Genomic DNA, 22,564 nt, shown 5'->3' with positions numbered 1-22,564 from the left:
CTATCAAGTCACTTGCCGCTGTTGGCAGCATATGAGTGCAGGAGGGAGGTGCCAAGAATCCCACTGTGGCATCTTTGAGTGGAGGCTCTCTCTGGCATAATACTTTTGCAGTGGTTGCGGGAACGGCTCAGTCAATATTTTGACACCAATCGGGGTGCTACCACAAATAGAGCCACTGAATGGGAGGGTATGAAACTGGTAATAAGGGTGGAATGTATGTCTAAAACATATGGCATTAAAAAGCATTAAGGGAGGACACTTGATTGAAATGCATTTAGACACTGTTCTCCCTGGAGAAGTGCGTGGAAAGAAATTTGATGCCAATCTCCCCCTTTATCCTGAAATAATTTCTGAGTTGATGAGGCTTAAGAAATCTCTTATAGTGGGACAGGCTGAATCAGCATATTCATGTTACATATCACCAGAGACAGTATCAGGAGGGTGACAAGTCAGGCAGGCTTTTGGCATGGCTTATAAAAAGAAATGTACAACACACCCCTGTCATGATAATTATGGATAATCATGGGAGAAGAATCTTATCACAAGTTGGCATCAATGATGCCTTTGCCATGCCAGCCCCTGAGTCATGACTTGCAACAGATAAATAATTATCTATCTACTCCTCCTACCTCCAGGGTAAAATTGAAGCAGGATCCCTTCTGCACAAAAACTATCCAGACCAAAATTACAGGCAGCATAGGCATGCGAGCGATAGGAGAGGACAGAACTGTGCAATATATTTGTAAACATGATGCAGTTCTGCTCTCCCTTTCACGCTAGGCAGGACAGCTACACAAGGAAATTAGCTCCTCTCATGGAAAAGCAGTGGGATGTTCACAAATACATTCTGTCTCACATTTGCAATTAAAATCTATAAGCCAGAACTCACATATCTGAATACATGTTGTCTTGTATCTAATATTCAATTTTTGGTGAAAGTCCTAGGGAGCTGCACAGAGACCTCATTGAGGAAAATTACCTAGTAGACGAGTTCAAGTCAGGCTTTAGTTTAGGATGTGTTACAAAGACTGCAACATCAAGAATTATCGATGACACTATCCACATCTTAGATAAAGGTGACTCGTGCCTCCTTAGCGTGGTTGACCTAAAGGCTCCCTATGCCATGGTAAACCCTGGTACTTAAATCTTGAAAGAGATAATGGACCTTAATAGCACAGTCCTCCTCTAATTCTCATCATAGCTAGAAAATCGAAATCAATACATAAAAATGTCTAACTTTCTTGCCAAACCGGTAAAGATCTAACAAGAATATTCCCAAGGATTTCAACCTCTTTATGTAGGTGCTACACTACAATATGTACCTCAGTCTGAAAATATTCTCCCCTAAAGATGTTACATTTGTATCCAAAGTCCTTGAGAACGTTCAAAGAAGAATGTCACACCACCACCTGAGACTTAACCTGCTCAAAACACTTCCTGTTATGCACACCTAACCCCAATACCCTAATCTGATGAAACACAGTTTGACTCACTTTCAGTGATAAACTGTCAGCATTGAATAATGGAGTCCACCAACACTCTCAGCTCCTAATCACACATTAAAGTTAATCTTCAAATTATGGCCAGGTAAAATGTCAAATATGCAGGTGTAAGCTCATATGATTTTGGTAATGTTCTGTTACATTAGTTACAATAAAGTCTTAAAATTATGCTTTTATGCATGTCACACAATCATGTGCTATTTGCAGCATAAAATTAGGATGAGTGCAGTGGAACAATGCACATGACTAGAATGCGAGTGGTCAACTGTTTGCGCTATTTTGTTTATTTCTTCCCGAATGGCCAACACAATGTGACTTTGTTACACAAGGCTGCATGAAGAAAGACTGGTCCAACATAAGTCTGCTTGCACTTTATTGTTTAGGGATATATTGTTTATTTTCCCTCTTGTATCCTCAAGTGTTGTGTACTGGGATTGAAGGTGCAGGGATAGAAGTATGATTCCAGGTATAATCTAATTATTTTACACAACTGTAAAGAATTTGGAAATATTACAATCCTAGTTGTTTTTTTGGAAGTGTTTAACCTCTTGCACTAAGTGGAAACCCCGTTGACCTCCACTTCTCTAGTGAGTTTGATGTCAATGGACCATTCATTACAGTGCTCAAAGATAAGTATTTTGGTCCGACCCACAGAAGAATTTTCTTTTTTTAAATCAAAGCTGGGCCGCTAGGGAAAAGCGTGTTTTTTGTGTGTACTGTGGTGTACTGTGAAGCACAGTCCGCATACCATGCTACAATGCCACAATAAACTATAGTGAAAGCTGCCATTAAGCACAGTCTGCTTTCACTTTGGTCAGTTCTTGGGGTGGGAGGTTGTGGATCCATGCTTGGAATCACCTCAGGACCACAATGCTCAAGCACGGATCAATCAACTAGAAACCAGGAAGATCATTTTGGGGGAATGAACCTCCAGGCCAGGTAACTGCTCCCCCTGAGTAAAAGTATTTCTCCCACTAGTGGGCTGTTAGGGGTGTTTACCTCAAGCTGCCCTCCATGGGGTAGAAAGCTAGTAGACACCAGAAAGAAAAAAAAGAAGGTATGAGGCACCCCACCCTGGCATCTGTCTATATCTCAACCCAAAAGGGGCAATATAGTCTTTGGGCAGATAGGGGGCGTATACCCCACTGTGCTTCCCCATGCGGTGGAAAGCCCACTAGACACCAAAGAATATTTGGCTAAAAAAGAAAAAGGGGTGGGTCTCCCACACTGGCATCAGACCATACCCCAACCTAATAAGGGCAAAGCAATTTCTACCAACATCAGTAGGCAAGTTAGGAGGTTTACCTCTAAACACCGGGTGTGGGGGGGGGATAGGGGGGGGTTGGGGGGGGGAAGAAGGCGTTCGGCGGCCTACCCTAGCATCGAGTCATGCCTCCACCACAAATGGGGCAATACATCTTTATGTCTCTCCATGGACAGATATTGGGTATTTACAACCAATCTGTCCCCCAGGAGGGAAAAAGACTGGTGATGACTTAAGTAAATCATGGGTTTTTACCCAATTGCACATTATTGCAAGTTTTTGAGCCCATACTGACAATGTTAACATCAAACCTTCAAGTCTCAGAATACAATGTGATATTGGTTATATAGTCAGGATTGACTTAAGGTGAGACTCTTAGCATGGGGACAATTGCCAACAATGAATCTACAGCAGAAGCACTTTCAATTAATCAGACAAAGAGTGCAGAAAAGCAGTTGTAAAGTCTAATTCAAAATTTCAAAAGTCCTGCAAGGTAGGCTGCTGTTGGCAGGGTTAATCGCCCCTACAGCATCATAATATTAAATAAGGAGTAGGTGAATGAGCCTCACCTGAGTCCAAAAATGGTTTGTTAAAATAGTTGAACATACAACATTATTACTTTCTTAATCCATTAATAGTCTTGGAAACCCAACAGAGTCCGGAGAGAGTGAGTGTGAGTGGGACTGACATGTGAAAGAGTCTTTCATGGCGAGTGAGAGTACAATACGCAGACTTCTGTGGTTAGCACAGTCTACCATACGTCCACTTGATTCACTGTGGATGGGAAAACACCACATACTATACAATACTTCTTTAAATTAAAAATATGTGCAAAAAATAGTGTTCTCGACATTGGAAAAACACAGTATTTGTCTATTTTGGGTGGTAGGTGACTAGAAAAAACTGATAAATACAAATAAGCACTAATTTTTTTTTTTCAAAACCGTAACAAATAAGCACTCATTTTAAAATGTTTGGAAAACACTTAGAAAACATCATTGAAATATAGACAAAAATAACTACTGAATACAGGAAAACCTAGTCACAAATCCAATTCCTGATGCATTATTTCAGCTAATTATCTAGTGCTGGTGAGACAACACTATGGACGCTCTATACTCAAAATAATTCCTAACCTTCATCTGGTTCCCCTCAAATCACAAAAGTGCTATTTCACTACATATTGCAGTTTGGCCTGTGCCACCACATAACCAAAGGTATCGCATAGGATTATGTTCAAGTTAGAGCCCTTCTTTTAAAGTCATACAGTGGTTGGAGCCTGAAGCAAGACTCTATTGAGGCCCTACCTTGTCCCCAGAGCGTGATGCACTGCTGCTCATGAGTCTCACATATGCCATTGTAGCAGTAGCCGTCTATCCTGTAGCATGGATGCCCGTCATGAAGGTAAACATTAGCTGGGCAGTGAGGGCTCCTTCCAGTGCAGAATTCAGGCAGATCACAGGAATTGCTGGCTTCTCTGCAGGGGATGCCAGCTGGCTTTAGCTGAAATACAAAAGGGTTCTGTAATTTTAGAATATTGGTGCAGATATGGCTATAAATAAGTAATCAAGCAAGCATGTTTCATTGTATACAGCAACATCATAAATTTGAGTCGTTTTGACAACGAAACGACCAGAAAGGCTACCTTGGAGAGGTTTCCTTTAGATTTTAAAACATTAATGGAGTAACATGCTTTTTTGTTTTTAACAATAATTCTATTTCTTAAATCCCTCGCCCCTAATGTTACAACCTCCAAGTTTTAGGTTTAGAAAGAAAGAGAATAGGAAAGCTAATTTGATATACATGTGTTACTTCAGGAAGCAGGCATGGCGCTGTGATTCAGTGATATGATCTGCTGTTCTTCAGATTCAAGTTCCTATTCGTTGTGTGGGGAATCAGAAGGCTCCTCCCAGTGGCGCGTTCTACAGCCGGAAGGATGAGAAGACGAGCACAAGTGTTGGTATTTAACAACCATGGGGCTTATTTAGAAGCCCATTACGCCACCGGTGTGTCACCTTTCTTGACGCACCTGCAGCACAATGGGCTTGCCCATATTTACAAGGCAGTGTAAAGTCACCCTACGCGACTTTTCATGGCCTTGTAAATATGTTTCGCTTTCACGCATAACTCTGATTGAAAGGGGGGTTCCATGGGTGTTGCTTTGGGTGTGACAATGCAACATCCATGGAAGTTAGCGCATTCCCAGATTTACAACATTTTGTAAACCTAGGAATGCGTCAGAATCTTATGCCAGCCCCAGGAGGGGTGTAAGCAGGCGGAACAAGTGGGATGGATAAGACTTTATAGCACTTGACTGCTGATTTCATTTTAAGTTGGGAGAACTAATTAGCAACACAGCCGCTGGTTTGAATAGGGAAGAATTGCTCTGTAAAAAGTTTCAACACGGCCGCCATTTTAAATTGGGAAGACTATTTTTGCAACACGAAATTAAAGGTGGGAAACTACCATTTTTTGCTTCCCAAACATGGCAGCCATTACAGCTTAGTGCAGAGATTCGTGGACCAAGAATCATTGGTGGCTTTTCAGTGCCACATGGTTAAAGAAATCTGGAGTGACATAGATATATGAAGAAAAAAACCAAGGTCAATCTACTGTGGTGGCACAAAGTATTAGAGTGATCAGCCTGTTGCCAAGAACTGGGTGCAGATAAAAGGGCGTTTCAAATCCATTTTTGGAAAAACTTTACTCTGTTCTACAAATTTTGTTGGCATTTGTACATTTTTCAGAATGTTACTTGCCATCATTCTTTCTAAATAGTCCTGGTGATCCTCCTATGAAGTGGGAGAAATGAAAGAAAGCATTCTACAATTATGCCTGAGTTTGTTGCACAAGTTTAAACGCAGAGTAAAAATTGGTGCTTTTATTACATACTCTAGGAGTAGAAGGACAGGATATGTTGACAATTTTACCTGAACTATGCCAAAGAGGAAGAACAGGATCTGCATGAGTTTGAAGTGGTTATCATTAAGTTCGATAATCCTTATTTACCATGCATTAGCACAATATTAGAGATATACCATTTTGGGAGACACGTACAGAAAGATGATGAACCAGTAGAGGAAATTAGCATGTACCTGATAAGTTTGGTGCACTGGTGGAGGAACGCATCAGGAACCAATTTCTTCTACACTGCAAAAGCGCCTGTATTAGGGAGGAGTTGTAGCTAAAAGATGACTCACCATTAAGGAATGCATTAGACACAGCAAAGAGAGTGGAGCACATGCTAAAATGTGCCAAATAACTTCGTAAAAGTGAGAATATAGAGAAACTTGTAGAGTCTGTGTAGACAAAACCTGTAATTAAATCTGGAGATGGAATTATAGGGAAGTATTTCAGATCTGGGCAAATGGGCCATTTGGCAAATATCAGAGGATGTCCTGATTTGAAAGCTGGGTGTCATCAGCGGGGAGGGGTGTCATTGTCTAATGTGCAAAACTTCCCATCTTGGTAGAGATCCCCCAACAGGATATATCTGTCTTTTTCTTGATGTTTTTTAAGGCATTTTTGTGAAGCAATTATATGTGTGGGTGTAATATGTCAGCGATATGTTGCCATCCCTGCACTGTAAATGTGACTGTTGTATTTTCTTTCTCCCGGTGTTTGGGGGCACTGAGTATCATGCCCGCCAGAAGTATTGGATTCGCAAGACATTGCTCCGCAGCCACTTGTGGCATATATTTGGGTGGGTGGAACCAACAGTGTGTATAATCAGCCTGGGCGCATTAATAGTACAGTTCCAAGTTAGGGACATCAAATCACCCTTGGGAGCAAGGCCGGGTGATTATATCCTATTTTAGCCTCAGCTTTTTGCCTCCCCAGTTTAGTCTAATCAACTCTGTACACAGAGCTTTAAAATAAAATCTTCCCGGTTGATATGGAAGGTTCGTGAATAGATTTAGTAACCTGGGTAGTATCACCATTTTTATCAAGGACGTTCTACCCTCCAATGACAGAGGCAATGCGATCCAGCGTGTGACACAGGTTGTGATATGCTCTATTGCCCTCCCGTAGTTGAGATGCATCAATTCAGTGAGATCTGACGTGACATGAACTCCCAGATACTTTACTTCCGAAGTGCACCACTCTATCGGGAAGTCAAGAGGAAACGGTTTTGTAGTAGAGGTAAGTGGAAATATTTGTGACTTTCCCCCAATTGATATGGATCCCTGAGAGTTCCCCAAATGTAATGAATTCCTGTAAAATGGGATTTAGGTTCTGTTGCGGATCTCTGAGGTACAGGGTGATATCATCGGCGTACAGATAGATGAGTATCTGTCGCAGTTGGCACCTCAATGCCTTGTCCTGATGGTGCTGCCGTAATTTGGCCCCGAGGAGTTCAATTGCTAAAGCAAAAAGTAAAGGGGACAGAGGACACCTTTGCCTCGTGCCGCGCGTGACAGAAAAAGATGAGGAGAGCTGCCTGTTGATCAAGTCTCTGGCTGTCAGTGAATGGTACAACAGGTTAACCCAAGAGAAAAATCCCATTGGTATTCCCATATGTTGCAATATTCCCACCAGATATTCCCATTCTACCAAGTCAAAGACTTTCGTGTCATGTAAAAAGACAGCCTTGACCACCAATTCGGGCTCTACATTTTGCAGTATGGAGAATAAGGTGCGTAAGTTATGAGACGTTGCTCGCCCTGGGATAAACCCAGCTTGATGAGGTAGTACTAATTACTCCATTAATAGGCTTAATCTATTAGCCAGTACATCAGCAAGGATTTTCGTGTAAATATTTATCAGAGACAACGGTCTTTATGAGTCGCATTGCTCTGTGGGTTTTCCCGGTTTTAGTAGTGATGTTATAAGCGCTTCCCTCATTGACCAAGGAAGAGTGCCAGTTTCCTGGGCTTCCTCATAAACTTGTTTCAATATGGGTATGAGTTGATCAATGTACATTTTGTAAAAGTCTATTGGGAGTCCGTCCATATCTAGTGCCTTCCTGGACTTCATTTGCATTCTTGCTGCACGGATCTCATCATCTTCTAAGGTGGCCGCAAAATATTCCCTCTGTGAATCCCCTAACTATCCCAAAGCTATATCATCTAGGTAATTGGTTAGTTCTAACGGTCATTGTCATCCAATACTGTATAATTTAGCATAATGCTTTAATTATATCCGCATTGTCCCAGAGTCTGGTGCCCTCATTATCAAAATTTCTAGCACATAGTTGGAAAATCGGGGTTTACGAATTTCTTCCGCTAGGGCTTTACCCGGTCGTTCTCCCTCCCCATATCTGCGTGCTACAAAATATTTGCCTCTGAATCGGACCTCTCTTTCTGCTGTATCTTTATATTCCGACATCTTTTCTCTAAATTCTTTTTGATGTTCCTTTCATATCATCTTTCAGCTCCCCTTCTAATCTTTTCAGTTCCACTTCTAGTTTCTGTAAGGTTCGTCGGATGTCACCGAGGACCCCTGAGCTCTTAGCTATGCAGAAGCCACGGATCGTGACCTTGAAGGCCTCCCATACTGCTTTGATATGTGCAACTGACCCCAGATTTCACGGAAAGAAATCTGCAATTTCTTGCCCCAGTTCTGCCTGAAAAACCACATCTAACAATGTAAGAGGCATCAGTCTCCAGCTTCTATGAGACATGCCTAATGCCAGGGAAGATAGGGTCAATCAGACCAGAGAATGATCCGAGTGCGTTCGCGTTAATTGTTCTACTGTGTCTATCCATGGGCCCATACCTCTAAATATCACCCAATAGTCCAGCCTCGCCCATGTTGAGGGCATATTAGTGTAGTGCGTGCCTTCACGTTTCTCGGGTGTACATGCCTCCATGTGTCCAGAAACCCATTGTCTGAGACTATGCCTTGCAGTATTTTATGTGTTTTGGTATAGTGATGTGGAAGGGGGTTAGACCTATCCTTATCTGGGTTCAGTGTAGTAATGATGTCTCCTCCCCATATTATGTGTGTGGATCCTAGTTTAGAGATTTTTTCCCAGAGTGTGGCATAGAAGAAGATTTTTTGTTCCTAATTATGCATTAATACATACGGAATAAATGCATTATTTTATGAAAACTGCTTGGTAAATGCATCATTATTTCTCATCAAGCTCTATTTCCAACTTGACACTAGAACAATGGGAGCCAGTATTATATAGTTTAATGTCAACAGGCAAGGTCCAAAGTTAACAAGCATTGGCATAGCCAATAGATCTCGCATTTGGGACCTATGAGTATTTAGCCATGCAGCACATTATTCTGAGTGCTACAACATCTACTGTTGATGTGCCACTGGTGAACGGCCACACACATCCAAGGGTTGGCTTCTAGGTTAAGTAATAAAAATAAGATAAAAGTCTCTTTAAAATTCAAAAAAGCCTAATTCCTTAGCAAAGGTGCTTTATAGCACATTATAGCATTCTATTGAGAAGTATTGAAAGTGTTTTTTGTACTGTAGTCTGAACTTATATATCTGGAAGAGCTTTCATATGTAATAATGAAGAAACGAGTTTTAGTAAAATATTATAAAACCAAGGCACGTTAAACCATGACATATTAAATACCCTAAACCCTAAAGTGATAAAAACTAAACAATCACATTGATTAAGCTCTTAAAAGAATCAGCAGATAAAAAGCCTCAAAAACCTATTTAAAATGCACAAAATGGAGAAAGACTGTTGATAATGTATTTTAAACTGTAAAGTAACTTTGAAGGTGTGCACAAGCAAATTAGGAGTTGTTCCTTTCACTACAATTAAATTAAAGTTATTAATTAAATGCTTGCTTGCACTGACGTAATTCAGGACTGGCGCCTGATGATTTTTAATAAATTGAATGCTGAACTTCAACTCATCCTCTTTTTTTCTGCTTACTGATTGTTAATCACATTATCTGTACGAAAGGCCATGTCAGTGTGTGCTACAATCCTGTGATGACACTTTAGGGAAAACACGCCTTTTTAGCAGGCATGGGAAAGTAGGGTAACCTATGGGGAAAATAAATTATTTCCATTCTAAAGAAACAAATTATAAGAAGAAGACAAAGTTAGGCTTGACCTAAAAACAGTCACAGTGAACAACATCAATGTTCCTATGCAACAGGCTAAGCCAGACCTGCATCTCAATCGGTATCAGAAATCATCACACCTCCTCCTGCCAGTTCATGGGAGTGCCGGCAGGGTTACGGGGGCCCTAGGGCTCCTTCTGCAGACACCCAACATAGGGGCACATTAGGAAAGTCCACCCGCCATCCCGACGTAAAAAGGGACCGCCTGCCATAAGGGCGGGGGTCCCGTGGGGTCCATTAGGATGCGCCAGGCCACACTGGCGGGTGCATCCTGCATATTTAACATTGCGGCAGGCGGTGCTTTCAGCACCGCCCGCCGCAATGCCAAAAATGCACGTCATGCATTTCAATGCACAACGTGACAGGCACCGCGCGGTGCATGCCATGTTGTATATTGAAATGCAGGGGGGTAACATAGGTACCCCCCATGTGCACCCCCCACCCCCCAGACTCCCTGGGGGCCCGCAACGGGTCCCCGCAAGAGATTCCCACATGCCCGTTGCCGCCACAGAAAGGCATGTGTCCGCCCCCGCCATAATATTGATGGCCGTGTCTAGCAGACACTGCCACCATATTAAACTCTTTTCCGCCCGGTCGACTTGTCGACCGGATGGAAAAGTGGCAGATGGTCTTTCAGTCCGCCATGGTCCCCCCGCCATAGTAATAAGTCGGGGGAAATGGGTGGCGGGCGAGGACGGATGTCAGGCGGATCGCCACCGCCATGCGGGTGGTGACGATCCGCCTGACATGCTAATGACCCCCATAGTGTTTTGTGGGTGCCTCAGGTAGGCACCAGTGTACTCACCTAAGCCGATGGGGTCTCCAGGGCCACTACTTGCTCAAGAAGTGGGCCACCGGCCTTATGCCCTTAAAACAATAAAGTCCCCAGAAGACAGAGGCAACAGGGCTGATAGTAGCTCGGCTAGATAGGTCTCGCACCCCACTCACCTTCATTTTCTTTTAAAAGGCTATCAGGAATGGGTTTTCTGGGGCCACAAAGGCTCAGGGAGGGTATCCATGCGCCTTACTCCCCTTAAAATAGAGAAAACGGTCTGTGAAGTGGTGTCCCCGTTCATAAAGGGAAGGCCTCTGGGATGGGGTCCATGAGGCCTGTAAAGGATTGGGAAGGGAGGCTGCATGCCCTCTCCCCAATAATTATAAAAAAGTGGTGTCCCGGGTAGGCACCAGAATGAATAATAAATGGGCGGTAGGAGCCGCTCATTTTCCGCTGCTCCTTAAAGGAGCACCCAATAATGCCCTGTTTACATTTTTGGGAGCTTGGTGGTGCCCCTAGAAAAGACATGGGCTCCACCAAGCCTTTTGTAATGTTGTGGGGGCTGCAGGGCGAGCAGCAGCCCCCCAGAAACATTAAAAAAGTAAGTTTTCAGGGTCATTGAATCAATGAACTGAGGAGAGTTTGCCATATTTTTTTAAACTGCTCTAGCTGGAGCTCTTTGCTCTTCATAAGGAGTGCAAGGCCCTCTTGTGGTTGTTACTATGATTGCATTTTGTGGGCTGAAAAATGTTGAAAGATAGACGCAGAGATCTGTTGATTTTATTAAAAAAAATCACTGAGTCGTTTTAGCTTTTTCAGCCCACAAAAAGCAACAATAAAACTATGTTAAAAGAAAATTTCAGAGACTTTTTTTAAATGAAACTTTATATATAATAATTACTATTTTTAAAATGTGCAGATTCAAAATATTGGGAATTTTTTGAGTAAGATGATAGATCTGCGTCACATATATTGATATGCTCACCCTTTGATAAAGACAAAAATCAGACTTTTATATTTTTGTGTTGTGACTCTTTGATAAAGTCAGTAAGTTTGCCTTAGTGCAGCCAGGACATGAGAGACCAACTGCACGCTACATATGCCAGAAGGCCAAGGCCGTGAGTGGCATTGAGTTGTTTACCTGTGAGGGGTGGACGCAGGCCCTGCAGCATGAAGACTGTGCACGGTGGTGTTTAGGCTACCCGCGGAGGTTAGATACAGTTAGTAAGTCTGCCTAAGTGCCACCAGGCCCGGAGGCCAACCCCATGTTGCACATGATTGAAGGCTGTGCACGGCATGGAGCTGCTTGAGCGCAGCCAAAAGTCATGCATGGACGGAGGTAGCTTTATGAATGGTAATAAAATATTACATCAAATTTTTTTTAATCTAGAAATTCACTGAAAAAAACAAAGGTGAAAGTGATGTTATAGTTAGTTTACATTAAAAAAAAAACCTTAGAAGTTCACTGAAAAAAAACCTTTATAATTAGGTGAAAAGTTCAGTGAAAATGAAACGTTTTAAACTCAAAACACCAGTGAAATTCTTCAGTTATAGTTATCTTGAATAACTATAACTCATGCCCTTGCCATTCGCTGCTATTTACCCCTCATATCACTTTGCTCACGTCATGTTCTGTGACATCATTGATAACATCACACCACATTTAAAAGTACATCATTGATGACAAACTGTGCATAGTGCAGCCACGGCCGGTGGTAGGTGTAACTGCAGGGCGGTGACGTGGGGAGGGGCAGGGTGGGGGGTTGTAACGTATGGATTACGAACTTTAACAGGTAAGTAAACATATAAATAAATAAAACGAATTTCGTTGCGCGCACTGCATCGCATTTGGTGATTGCGGTGAAGACTCGGGGCGGGCGTACACGCAGACAAGTTGCAGCGGTGGAGACTGAGGGCGTGCGTACACGCAGACAAGTGGAAGGGGTGGAAACTGAGGGCGGGCATACACGCAGACAAGTGGCAGCGATGAAGAGTGAGGGCGGGCATACATGCAGACAAGTGGAAGCGGTGGAGACTGAAGGCAGGCGTATACGCAGACAAGTGGCAGCGGTGCAGACTACGGGTAGGCTTATGAGACTAGAAGAAAAGCCACAATCACAACTTCAACCTTACTTAAAGGTATTAAAAGTTTAAATAAATCATTGCCTAGAAATCAGCAAACACTGGTGTATAAAATAAGAAAATACTTTGATTGACAACTGCAGTACGACAATAATCACTTGTAGTACTCAATGCCAAGTTTGTTTGGTCCTACCTCTGAGCCACATTTGTAACAGAACACCAGAATTTCATTTTTAATATCTCTCCTTTACTTAATGTTTCATTGAACAACCACTGCACTTTGCCCCTTTTTCTCCATATTCTTTCAGTAAACACACTGCAGCGATGTCACTTGGGCATTGTTTTAGATGCTACTTAAGCAATATTGTAAAATTGAGGGAAATCACTGTTCTTTGTAAAGGGTGATCAGAGAGGGACAGGAGGGGAAGAACCCGTGCTGAGGGCCTCTTGCCTCTGTGCGTGATGCCATCATTTAGGACCTTGAGTTGCTGGGGGTCAGGCAGTGTCTGTGCCACGGTTATGCTTCCTCCGTCTTCCTCATCAAGACCTGTAATGACACTCCGTCACAAAAGCACTTATCAGCTGGAAGAGAGACTTAAAGAAACGTGACAAAACCCTTCTGCCAATCAGCTTTTGACAATTCCAGTTACAGGAAACAACACTGCATTTTCTCTGAAATTGCCTGTTAAAGTGCTTGGTCATACGTACAGATCACACTGTGCAAATTCACCCGTACCATACAGTATATTATTACATCTGTGAAACTGATCAGGCATCCGTGGGTCTGTGCTCCTTCCTCCCTTTGGAACAATCAGATCTCCCGCACGCTGCGAACGATGAACAGTTTCTGATTGGACCCAGCATGCGGCATACGGGTGGCCGGAGAAATATTCGCAAATTGGTATTTGCAGTCCGAGTTCAGTTTGGTGGTCCCTGAGGTCTGGCTAGCTGCTGCATTTGGATATTATGACTGCTTACATCACTGCTATCGAATACAATCATAAGTACATTGCTAAGAAAATCAACCTGTTCAGTTAGTTAATTGTTGGGGGACAGAATCCCAACTTTTTTAAAGTTTGACATATGTTGTAAATTTCGCAACCAGAAAAACGATCTCAGTAATATTTGTAGGATAGGCACGTGAAATATTGAATAGGGCAATAAAACAATTAGTAAATAATGCCATTTGATATTATTAAATCATCTGGTGGGAAGATGGTTAAGTACTTGTTAAGGATTGTGCTAATGGGTGAATACTACAAGGCTGACGTGTATATAGTATGCTTCTAAGGAAGCCAAATGCAGGTTTTCATGCCTGCTCTGTCCTTTGAGGCCTCGAACCAGTCCGCATTGGCCACTCTAACTAGTGGAGCAATCATATCTGAATCATTTGTACACATAGCTCTGTTCAATGAGTTAGTATTATTCACAAGGAAAGCCACAATCTTTGATGCAAGAGTGTCTTGGATATTAATATACTTCGCTTTTACAGTGCCACAGTGAGGAGAAATAGCCAATGCGCTGGGTATACATTAAATAGAGACATATCATGTTTTAATAACAGACCCTCATTCTGCAACAGAGTGCCTGGAACTATAATGTGTAATACGCTGCCTGGGTCAGTGGCAACAGGTTAACACTTATATGACAGACAGATATCTGTCTCCCCCATTTACCAACTGTATGCAGAGATCTCTGTAGTTGATCATTTCAGGTATGTGCTAGAGCATTTACCTCGCTGGAGATTATTTCGATAAAACAATCTGTATAGGCCCCGCAATGAAAAATTGGCCACCCTGGTCAATGAAAACTGGCAAAGTACTTGACACATTTAATCGAACATATAACAGTGCAAAGGCCTTTAGAAGGACCAAACTCATTGAAAATTCATGTTTACCCACAACAACCTACAACTTATACCCATACTCAAACACAACCCGACAGCCATAAACAGCCGGCCAATAGAAATTCTGACCCATAGATTAGATAAATATACTACTAAGCCATATTAATAACAGACGGCACTATACAAATACTATACACAAACAATGCAAGTCAGTCATGGTCAAAGAAGGCAGCGTTGGGAGACCTGAGAGCTGGGGAGGGAGATTTTATATCTAAAATAGACCCCAAGTAAGGTGCCCAGCCTATCAATACTTAACTCACTGTCTTTAGCCCTTTGTTTGTTCATTTAGTCCTGTGCAAACGTTTAATGATTTATATAAATGGATGATTCACAAAGGATCATTGACAAGCTCTCTGTATGACAAGTAAGACTCGGATACCATGGGTTCATCTGTGATAAAGTGAAAAACAATAAAGCATTCAGAAAGTTGACTAATGTGCACTTTCGTTTTCGGGTACAATTGAGCTGCTTCGAAAATCACAAGGGTATTTTTTTGTGGCATTAAGTCGGCTGAAGTAAGCAGTAGGTGAAGCATGCGCGAAAGAAAATCAGTTTAGGATTCCACAATCATGTATGCAGAGTCTAACCTCCACAACTACTTCAAAGGGCGCATAGATGCTCATTCAACACCATAGCCATTTTTTTTGTTTCATATTAAGTTCTAGGTGATACTTCCAAGATGCCTTTAAAACGTGGAAGAGTGCAGCTGGCTCCGAGGAGGATATGGACGAAAATTGTTTTAATAGTCATGGTTTCATTTCCTTTCTACATATTCTTGGCGGTTTCAGTTTATGAGTTAGACATGCAGGTTGTTCCAATTGCTGGTTCTCATTGCCCATGTTTTGGTTAAGGGGTTGTTACATGAAGACGAGATAATAAATGATAACCCTCTTTAAGAGTCAGGCGGAGGAAAATTACTGTATGGAAATCCGCTCTGCCTAATTCTAAGTGAACCCAGGTCCCCGCACCATGTTTTCCCAGGTGTTGGGATGCCAGGTCTGATCTCACCAGGCAGAAAACAATCACCTGAGGCTTTGGAAGCAACGACGCCTCTTCCCCCATTTTCTTTCTAGCGGGGGAGCAGAAATGAGCTTCCGATTCCCTCCTCTATCCCTCACATCTCCCTCCCTCCCTCCCATTAGCACAATCCCACACAGAGTTTGTAGCTTTTTAAAGCAGGTGTTACATATATGCATTAAACTCCATTGAACTGGGAATTCTCTGTGCTTTTAATAAAACACAATCTGGTCCCACTTGGTTACTCCCTAGTCCATGGCTTTAACTCGTTATTGCATGGTATTTGCATGATGGTATGGCACAATAATGTACATTTTGCATGCGGATTTCCACTGAAGCAGTTGTCTGCAACTCACTCAGTAGTGGGAAGCACTTGTAAATGAAGGATGATGACATATTTGGATTATTTATTTGAAAGAGCTAAGTGTTCTCCTCATTAACTTGATTATCAAACACAAAATTATATTCACTGGTGACAGTAATGTATTGGTTATGATTTCATGGAGTCAGGTGTGGGAGTGAAACAGACCGCTCTGTCATCCACACAGCCTGGTCAGTTAATTATAGGTGTGATGGCCGAAAATACTAGCAAAGGAGGGGTGCTGCAAAATTGGATAGGAATCAGATCGAGGGTAAACTGTACACTGAAGAATGACAAATAAAAACCATGTATGGAACTCATTTCAAGTGTATCAGACTCTTATTACATGATGCTGGAGCACAATAAGCAACATCAAAAGCCTAGACTACAAGTATGGAAGTTCCCTAAAGCCAAGGCATCAGGTAATGTAATCACATTACCTACAGCGGCTAAAACCATTACGTGACATAACATATGTGAAAATTAATCCATTGTTAATTTTCAATAGGCTTGTGAATGTATTTCTTAAAACACGAATGAATGAATGAAAGACATTTCTGGAGCGCATGGTTACCCGGTGGCAGCCTAGCGCTAAATGCAGGGCAACTTTGAGATCAAAGAGAGTTAAGTGAACAAAAAGGTTTTAGATGCTTGTGAAAGGTCAGATAGTTTGGTTCAAGGCGAATTCAGAGGGGTAAGTCATTCCACAGTTTAGCAGCATAATACGCGGAGCGGCGCCCTCCGTGATTTCCTGATTTTAGGGACTGCTGCCAACTGCTTGTTAACAGATCTTAAAGACCTAAAGGCGCGATAAGGCTGAATGATGGATATGATGATCAGTGGACCTTTACCTGATAAGGCTTTGTGGGTGATACACATCAGGGTAAATTGGATTCTTTCTTGAATCGGTAGCCAATGGAGCGAGGTAAGCGCAGGTTTAGCTGAGATGCGTTTGGAAGTACCTGTGAGCAGTCGTGCCGGTCAATTTTGAACAATCTGCAGCTTTTTGTTGGGAAAAAGTGGGCCTCCTAGGTAGAGAGCATTTGCATAGTCCAGGCGAGACAAAATAATGCCTGGACCAGCACTCTTCTGGCAGAGAAAGGAAGCAACAACGCAATGAACAAACACTTCAAAAGTATCCTATTCACATTGTTGCATTAGGCTTGTAGGATTGTTACTCTATACATTCTCTTGTCTTTATTTGTGTAAATAACAACCAAATTAGTATGCGTAGTAGGTTTATTATGCCTAAGCCTTCATGGTTTTTTATGTTAGACAACATGGACAAACCCAAATGCAGATGACTCTGTAACACTTATAGTGCTGGGCATCACATAAGTTTGTAAGAAGAACCCTCACCCACCAACCTAGTTGGTGGCATGCTTCATCATCGGGTTCCCAGCTGGGTAGCCGAATGCCACCCAGCTGTGCTTCAACACCTTACAGCCGAGTGGGATTTTGTGGTAGTGTGGGGTGAAGTGGTGAGATTAAAAATATCTCTGGGATTCCTAACTGACTGATTTTTTATTCCCAGCGGCCCAGGATATATTAAAAACAAAGATAAGGATAAGCATGAAGATTAGTAATTGGTCTTCATTATCCTGCTGGTCAAAGCTTTTGCAAAATTGTTTAAGTTGATCCACTTTGTATGTATGCAACATTCCAATATTAAACTTCAATTCTGCAACCTCACTTGCTGGTTTACCATTTAGAGAGATGGTGGGTCAGATCTAAAATAAAACCAAAAACACAGTATGTAGTTGCTTAGTGGTCTGTTCTAGACTAGTGATGTTCACCAGTCACTGTGGGTCAAGTACAAATACAAGTTCAATTCTCACCGCTGACCACCAATGTTAGAAATGGGGGTCTCTAGTTGGAAGAGGTATGTACCTTTGCCAAAGTAGGGACCCTTGCTTCTAGTCAAGGTAAGGGGATGCACACTTTTGTTAACCCCTGCTCACCTCCTTGATAGTTTGGCATGTGCAGACCGGCTAATCCCAAAGACAATGTGTAAAGTATTTGTACTCAAAACACACAGTAACACAGTGAAAACACTACAAATGGATACCACATCAGTTTAGAAAAATAAAGTATCTTTATCTAAACCCAACAAGACCAAAATGACAAAAATCCAACTTACATGTATCAGATTATGACTTCAGAACAGTTAATGCAAAAATAGAACTTATAGACAGAAAATAGCTCCAACTGGGGCTATTAAGACAACCTGACAGGCATATATCCAAAGTATGGTGCCAACCGCCAGGTGCGTGGCGTCGGGCACGGAATCACACGGACCCCCAAACAACAGTACCTTGGGAAAGGACGTCTATGGACGATGCACAGCATTGTGGAGGTGAGGTCGAGGCCTGTTCCCTGGTTGCCACGGGGGAGGTGCAGCACCAAGTCCATGAGGAGCCTGGGTGTCGGGGACAGGGGAAGTCATCGTCGGCGGTGGTGAGGCGCCGGTATTGATGAGGCAATGCGAAGTGGAAGAGTTTGTAAAATCACCCTCGTCAGTTATCAGCTCTGCGATAACGGGATGCAGGCGCTGGCAGAGATGGCATCAGTACGCACGCTGGGATCGGGAAGTTCCATAAGTGCAGGTGTTGGCGGGTGTCGAGGGTGCATCAGAGCTGTGGTGCAGGCAGGGAGGTGCGTTGTGCACTTTACGAGCGGTGCCCCTGGCCTCAGTGCAGGTAGCGGCGTCACTAGCAGTGTTGCTGATGGTGTCAGAGTTATTTTTCTTGCTCTGCAGCGCCAACCACACAATTCTCAGGGCCCAGGAACTGACTCCACACAGGAGTCCAAGTGCTGGTCAGTGGGTTGCAGGGGAAGTCTTTGTGGCCCTGAGACTTCAGAACAGGAGGCCAGCACAGACAATACCCTGGAGATTATTCTTCAAGCAGTTTCACAGCAACGTTCCAGTCTTTGCCTTTTCTTTGGCAGAATCAGCAACTGCAGGCCAACCCAGTAAAGCACAGAGCAAAGGGCAGTACTCCTCCTCACATTGTTCCTCACAGCTGTCCAGCTCTTCTCCTTGGCAAAGGTTCCTCTTGAGTCCAGAAGTGAGCTAATCCTCTGGGGTTTAAGGTCCAATAATGATACCCTATTTTGTGGCCAGGGTCTCTGAGCCCAGTCAAAACCAGTTCTGTCCTCTCTGGTGTAACATGACCACAGGAGGTGGGGACAGCATTGTGCTTAGGAGACACTGCATATTCAGGTGCAAATGAAACTCCTCCCACCACTCCAAATGCAGCCAAAATCTATTCAGCTCAGCTATGAGTCACAAAGGAAAGACAGGACACACCTCAACCCCCCTTGTGGCTGTCTACAGTGAATGCACATCTCCAGCCCCTGATACTCCAAAACCATACAGTCATCAATACACAAAAGAGCAGGGGCACAAAGAATGGTTAAATAAGAAAATGCCTACTTTGTAAAAGTGACATTTTCAAACACACAATTTAAAAACCATTTGCCTAAAAAGATGTGTTATTAAATTCTGAGTTCAGAGAGCCTAAACTCCACTTCTCTATCTTGTCCCAATGGAAAGTTATACTTGTAAGATGTTACAAAGTAACACCTGTGTTAGCCTATGTGACAGATAGCCTTCCAATAATGACAAGCATTGGCATAGCCAAGAGTTCTCGCCTTTGGGACCTTATAAGCGTTTAGCCATGCAACAGTTGATGTTGTTGCACCAAGGATATTGTGCTGCATAACTAAATACTTATAAGTTCCCAAAAGCAATACCTATTGGCTATGCAAGATTTATGCTCTCTCTTTCTGTAAACATCAGGTTAGGATGTGGGGGCCTTTCAGCCCCATATAGCCAGTTATTCAAGAGAGAATAGGGTGGAGCAGCAAAACGACCTCTGTGACTTATACAGAAAAATACCGTCGCACATCCTACATGTTTAGTCATGTATAGAGGGACCACCGAATACTGTGAAACAACTAAAGAGCTCGGGCTAGCTGTGGGCAGACAAGGAGAGCAGGGAGGAGCCTGATCCATCTGCAGGTTATCATCCTAAAAAGCACATACTGATCCCTGTGCACTCAGGCACTGTGTAGCACATAGAGGCCATGCGTCATGAGAGTACGAACATTACGTGCTCGAGGATAGGAACTTGCAATATTTGAACGCTTTGGTTGTGCCACCAAATATAAGGAATCTTCCTTCCATCTTTACCACACCTGTGGAGAGGGGACCCAATCAGACTTGCGGAGACTCAGAACCGAATATCCAAGCTGGTGATTTCAAAGTGGAACAAACAGCAACAGATGGCAGAGAGCAATTGTTCTGCCAAGGCACAGCAGGGGCATTACCGAAGGAAAAACATCCATAACAGCAGTGCCCTTGTGAGAGGCGGGGAGAACCCCAGCCAGCCCCTGAAGTCACATCTACAGAGGTAAGGAACGATGTAAGACAGCCGGCAACACAGGGCAGAGTTTGAGACTCAAAGAGCGTTCCACCGAACAGATTGGGACCGGTTTCATGTATATCTTTCCTGCAGTCTGTACAGCAGTGAAATCAGAATTTCTTCTGAGGAGCAAAGTAGGTAATTGGTCAATGGAACATTATTACCAGAGGGAGGAGCGAGTTGGACACAGATGTGGACTTGGCCAGTGTAAATGCTTCCATAACTGGAAAAGGTCTAGCCACACAAACTGGGAGCATAAGCCTTATGTTGAATGTAATATTTATTTTAAACAAGGACGGAGGAAAATGTAAACACTGTAATTGATTTGAAAGCCTTCATCCAATCATAGCAGCACCAGAAGCGTCACCTCGTGACGGGAATGCTAGTGATGTGGTAGCCCTGCATCGTGATGTCACGAGGACCAGGGCACATGAAGACAAGAAAAGCCACACGGGGCAGACCACTACTGCAGCGGTGAGGAGGAGCCGTTGTTGAGTCAATATGTTAGGAAACACGGGGTCATATTTTCAGGCGCACAAATGGTTCAGTTTTAGGGACGTAATGGTTAACCTGTCAAAATATTCTCCATATCTGACGCTGCTCCCCCTCGGCCTGAAAGTGTATGCTATCACCCGTGGCATAGTGATGTCATGGTGACATGATGAATTAGGTACAAGACTACATCTCACGCGAGGTGAGGGGAGACCACTGCTTTCACTTTTCAAGAACTCGCACTTGTGCTTGTGGCGGCATCTAACTTGCGGGAGCGGGCAGCGGCACGGCCACGTTAATTACAAACAGTGCGCCGCTGCTCGCTCCCGCAAGGTGGATGCCGCCACAAGCACGAGTGCGAGTGCTTGAAAAGTGAAGACCGATTGCTAAAGGCCCTCTCCTAGAGCAGCGCATACGCGCTGCCTAGGCGAGACCTAATTAACGACATTGGCAGTATTTCACTATCAAGATATGCAACACACACTAGTACATTTCCTACCTTTTACCTACACTGCACCCTTCCTATGGGGGTACCTTGGGCCTACCTGAGGTGTACCTTACATGTAAGAAAGGGGAAGGTGGGGGCCTGGGGAGTGGCTGCACCTACCAGGTCGACGTGGCAGTTTAAAACTGTGCACAGACACTGCAGTGGCAGGTCTGAGATACCTTTACAGGGCTACTCCTGTGGGCTGCACAATCAATGCTGCAGGCCCACTAGTAGCATTTGAGTTACAGGCCCTGACACACTCAGTGGACTTTACTAGGGACTTACCTGCAATCAAATATGCAAATCTGGGATAATCAATCAGAATAACAATGTATATAGGGAGCACTTGCACTTTGACAATGATAAGCAGTGGCAAAGAGCCCAAAGCATCTAAGGCAGTAAAAACGAAATCTAGCATTGAATCAAAAATACAGGAGCTAGACGCAAAAGTTCAGGGGAAACCACACCAAGGATGCTAAGTCTAACATCATGAAATGAACAGTTTATTGTAAAATGTTTAAATAATTATACATGACTAATTGTAAATAGAACAAACACTTTTCTTTGCACGAGGACTTCATGTACACTTCGCATTGAGCACCTCTTCCTTCATTCTAAATGTTTGAACAATTATGTTTTGGAATAAATTTTGCTAAAACAGTATAACTTCGCTAAATGACATTTTTTGTCTATGTGTATATATGATTTGCTTATAAATTTTTTGATTTAGAGGGAGGATCTACCTGCTAGATTTCCCCAATTGACTATAATTTCTGTCAATTGATCTGACAGAACCTTTACGTACTTACTGTGTTTAACCCATGCTCTGATGAACACAGGGTAACCCCATACTTTATTGCGGATGGCTGTTCATCCAACATAACATTTACCAGCACAGTTTAATTGACATTCATGTTCACAATATGACAGCAGGAGAGCTTCAGTTCTGGGTTGTATGTTACGCTGACGAATGTCAACTAAGTAAATGCTCCACCTGACAACATCGATCTGAAGCATCCAACCTGATGGAAATTTCATTTTGCATTTTCAGGCCAGATTTGTCAGATCTCATTTAATGCACCTTCTGATTAAAATGTTTTGCAGGTACTTGTTCCTCTTTTTTAAAAAAAAATCTTTCTTTCGTTTATTTATCAGGGAGAATCCACAGATCTCCTGTCCTCCATCTGCCCCCGTACCTTGCCTTATTG

At 43.0% G+C, this 22,564-nt stretch overlaps 1 protein-coding gene across 1 annotated transcript in view; it reads right to left on the bottom strand.

Moving 5' to 3' along the window:
• ADAM12 (ADAM metallopeptidase domain 12) overlaps positions 1-22,564 on the bottom strand; it is a 1,594,455-nt gene that overhangs the window by 428,259 nt on the left and 1,143,632 nt on the right. The window contains exon 12 of the mRNA XM_078640467.1: positions 4,074-4,269. Coding sequence (XP_078496593.1) covers positions 4,074-4,269 — 196 coding nt within the window. The remainder of the gene's footprint in view (positions 1-4,073; positions 4,270-22,564) is intronic.

The sequence above is a fragment of the Lissotriton helveticus genome, chromosome 5_1 (genome assembly GCF_964261635.1).
Source record: "Lissotriton helveticus chromosome 5_1, aLisHel1.1, whole genome shotgun sequence".
In the NCBI taxonomy this organism is placed as follows: Eukaryota; Metazoa; Chordata; class Amphibia; order Caudata; family Salamandridae; genus Lissotriton; species Lissotriton helveticus.
This window is presented reverse-complemented; position numbering and strand designations above follow the sequence as displayed.